The sequence below is a fragment of the Trichinella spiralis genome (assembly GCF_000181795.1).
Source record: "Trichinella spiralis strain ISS 195 chromosome Unknown Scfld2838, whole genome shotgun sequence".
NCBI lineage: Eukaryota > Metazoa > Nematoda > Enoplea > Trichinellida > Trichinellidae > Trichinella > Trichinella spiralis.
The window spans coordinates 1-4,222 of NW_003529777.1; the positions used below are offsets into that span (position 1 = coordinate 1).

General features: G+C 29.3%; 1 protein-coding gene across 1 annotated transcript; it reads right to left on the reverse strand.

The window, feature by feature from the left end:
* Positions 1-73: 73 nt before the first annotated feature.
* Positions 74-367, reverse strand: Tsp_12479 (probable oxidoreductase protein; the record flags this gene model as incomplete). The annotated part of the gene is made up of 1 exon (XM_003368246.1): positions 74-367. A coding segment is annotated over exon 1 (294 nt), but the record flags the coding sequence as incomplete, so codon positions are not given.
* Between the last annotated feature and the right edge of the window lie 3,855 nt (positions 368-4,222).

The window sequence follows — 4,222 nt, forward strand, 5'->3', positions numbered from 1 at the left end:
TCAATTCTTCGCTGTTCATCAATTTCAAAGCTGGTCTATCAATCGGACCAATTGAAGCTGCATTGTGGATTACCATTGAAACGTCATAATGATTGTTGGGTCGGAGATTCATCAGAGGTCTTAAGCAATCCAAGAAAGTTTCCTGTGATGGTTTGCTTAAATCACATTGGCAAATGTATACAAATACGCCTGGAGATTTCCGTAAAATTTCCCTTTTAACATTTTCTAATGCTGACTTGTCTCGAGACATCAATATTATATCCGAGTCTTCTGCTAAACAGGAACCGATCGCAAGGCTTATAGCTCTTCCTATACCACGACTCGCGCCAGCAATTAAACACAAAGTCTTTCTACCAAGAAGAGACATTCTGAAAATTTGGCATACAAATGAGATGATCGTAAAAATTAAATGCTAGATAAAATTTTACTACATTTCTTACATAAAATTAGTAACATTAATTTCCTCGACAATATTTAAGTATTTCAAATCAACTGATAGATACCATGCTAACAAGGTAAAAGATAAAAATGAACAATAATGCAAAAATCTTAAATATTAATGTGAATGCAAATTTATGAAAAGTTAAATTATACCTATCATGTTACTTAATTTTCATAAAATCGTAAAAAGAACTGCAACGTTCATATTAAGCATCTCCAAAAAATAAACAAAAAATTATCTAAGCAATACAATAAAGAATAAATAAATATTACTCCAGGACACTCAATTTAAGTTATTCTTTTGTTTTATGTATTTTAGAAAAGTTCAAAAAACTGAAAACGCCCGTCACGCCACTCTATTGTCATATTGCTTTGTAATTAACAGTAAGATAACTGAAACATAAAGTGTCATAAATAGGTACGTACTTTTCATAAATAAAACAATATATAAGTAAAAACCAAATTATGTTTTTAATACATTAGCATGTAACAAAAATTATCAAAACATTCACATTACAGTAATGACTTAATTATCAAGTTCAATATACTTATTACTGTATATGTTAAATTAATAATTCATATCATAGTGTGCTATAATTTAAATGTAATAATAAATTGAAAACTGATATAAGTTAATAAGATAAGAATATAGCCTAAACTTTTTTTAAAATAACTCCGTTCAACCTTGATAACAGTTAAGAAATGGATAAATACGCTGGGTACTTTTATTTTCTATTAAAAAGGAATCTTTATTAAAAAGTTTTTTATATTTCTGCAAACCTTATTTCTTCATATTATGTGATGTGATATGCACATAAATGTACATAAAATCCGGAAACCGCAGTATGTTTCACATTTCCCCTAAGTAGGATATCTTCTTTGTAACAGGTGGATATGCTGTTATAGTATTCACGATGACACTATCAACTGAAATTTATTCACAATCGATAACTAACGTGATTAAAAATTATTAAGATTTACAGGCTTGTTGTTGAATGTAAAATTCTCAGAGCTAATTCAAACTGCTGCATGCTATGTAATCAACCCCAGATTGGCTGTCGCATAATTATACAAAGAGCTGCCAGGCAATTTAGTTTGAAATCACAAACACACTGATGATAACCAGATAGAGCAGCTTTCTACAAATATCAAGATTGATTGCATGTTAAGTATTTTCAGAAACAAAAAACTAGAATATTCCTCTCTTCTGACTCGTGATCCAAACGTATTGATGCACATACGTTGGCTACAGTAGGGACGTAAAAAAGGTCAAGTTATTTTCTGTTGAGTTCGATTTATTATTGAGAAAACAGAAAACCTGCAAACGTTTACTGAATTTTCTATACAAATTCCATTGAATTTTTGCTGTAATAAGATAAAAGTTTAATGAAGAAAAATAGCAGTGCAAGTTGCGTTTTGCATGAATTATAATTGTTATAATTACATGAAAAAAAACGTCAGTAATGAACTTTTATACTTCAATGTAATATAATTTGATAAGTGCGAATTGAATATGAAAACTTACTGTCGCAATGCATCACAGTTGCTTTACAAAATGTGTTATTGTTCTTTTTAACCCATTATCCTTGCTAAAATTGTATTACAACTCTGCTCGAGAACGTTAGATAATTCTTTGAAATCTATCCAGTTAATGAATTACAAATCAATACTGAGGTGCTTTTTAGAAATCTTGTTGAGTTTAGTAGTGAGTTTTCGAAAACACATGCCGTAAATAAAAGGACGACTTATTGATTCATAACATCAGCAACGTAAACCACAGTGCATTCAAAAATGCATTCCGAAAGAATGGCCGATTATTATTCTAGTTACCATGGCTTTATAGGACGCAGACGTTTAAGCGTTTGCCATTTTTAACTGCTAATTGATGTTTTAAAATTAGACGCACTGATGGTCGAATGTAGAGCTGATTTGAAAAGTCTGTTTCCAATGTAAAGCAATTTATCGACAAATTATGCATGCATTTCTCACTTTAATCCAAAGTAACTTGGAACAGAACTTAATTTCGTCGATTTTCTCTTGTTAGTTGGTAATCACCGTTGGACTTTTTAAAATTTTCACTTTACACTTTTCCAGCTTCTACTTCTTCGCTAACTTTTTACGCAACTCTGACGTGGCGCTGCTGGTGCTTTAAGCATCTTTTGCTGAAGTGTTACTTTTCTCTGACAAAGTCAAACGACTGCTCTGCTAGACATACTTGAACGTTTTCTCTTTTTTATCTGAACACTTCATGTCATTTCTTCATTTGCAATTCTTCAAAACAGCCAAACTTCAACTTGCATGCAACATGTCAGAATACAGAGTATTTGTACTACACGTTGGCGAATAATTAATTAATTCTAGGTGGGATTCTACTCTTTTGCCCACATTCACGAGGTAGGCTTTTTCGCTGTTTAAAGCATGCTGCATGTTTTGTTTAAATTTTTATTCCTCGTGTTCTGCTCACTTTTTCTTGTGCATAACTTATTTAGGTGAGCAATTATTTTATTATTAAAACTTTTTCAACATACCTGACACGCTTTTGCTTTAATTAGCTTGGGAAATTAAATTTAATGAAACGTTTATTTTTTGCAAAATGCTGAATAGGCTACAGTGTTAAATAATAATTTTGGTAAAGTTAAGTATAGAATGTTTTGCTGCAATATATTTATTTGCTGACGTTATGCAATAACTAAAAATTACAACAGCTATTTTCGTTCGTTTAGTGCAATCATTTCAATGTTAATTACATTGACGTTGTGAAACTTTGTCAAAACAATTCATTTAAGATTATATTATTTGTAAAATTTTAATCTGCTCTGAATTTTACCTTTATTTGAGCGTATGTAAAGCGTTGAAGCAATGCATTCAACATTTTTAGAGAAGGTGAAATTTTTTTATTTTTTGTTTGGAAACTTAATATCAATCTAGCACATCACTCAGCTAAGTAAATTGCATACTTATAAGCAAATTGGTTATTTGAACTAATTTGAAATTTTATATCAAATAGTGCATGTTTACTTAATGTACACTGTTTTGCTTTATTCAATTCATTTTCACCACTTGACGTTCAATGTGCACTTCAAAATCACGAATTTGAAAATATTCAACATTACAAAGGTGCCATACGGATTTAAATTTTAATACTGATTTTTCTAATTCTATTTCTTCGCTTCGTTTTGATTTTTGCAGATTTTTTAGTTGGACTTCCATGAAACGAAATCAAAATGAATCACATTTTGATCAGTTTAATTTGTTCACATTATTAAATACTTTGTTTCTAAAAATGCTGCATGATAGAAATTCAGCAGAAAAAATTCTAATTAACTGATAAAAATTTTAATATTTAATTCAACGAGGTATCAATAATAATATTAATAGCTGAAAAAGTAATTGTTACTAGAAATACATTTTTAATTACCTTCATGTAAAACGAAATACGAAATATGTGATGCATATTTAGCGATCACAAGATTGCCAAACAAATATCAGAATACAGATTTTTATTTCTTAATATTGATTTAGTGACTAATGTAAACATGTGAAGAAATTTTTATAAATAATTAATTAATATTTAAAGTTTAAAATATGATAATAGCGGTTTTTTGATGTTGTTGATAATGCAAGCCGTTCAAAAATCTAAATTTAATGTTTCATTGAAAATGAGAAATTTTTTGCATTTTATTTTATGCTTTCTCTAACATTTAAAATTATATCTTTGTGCTCATTACATAAACAATAAAAATGTTGCAAAACTAGTGCACAGATGAAATTTCATAGCATA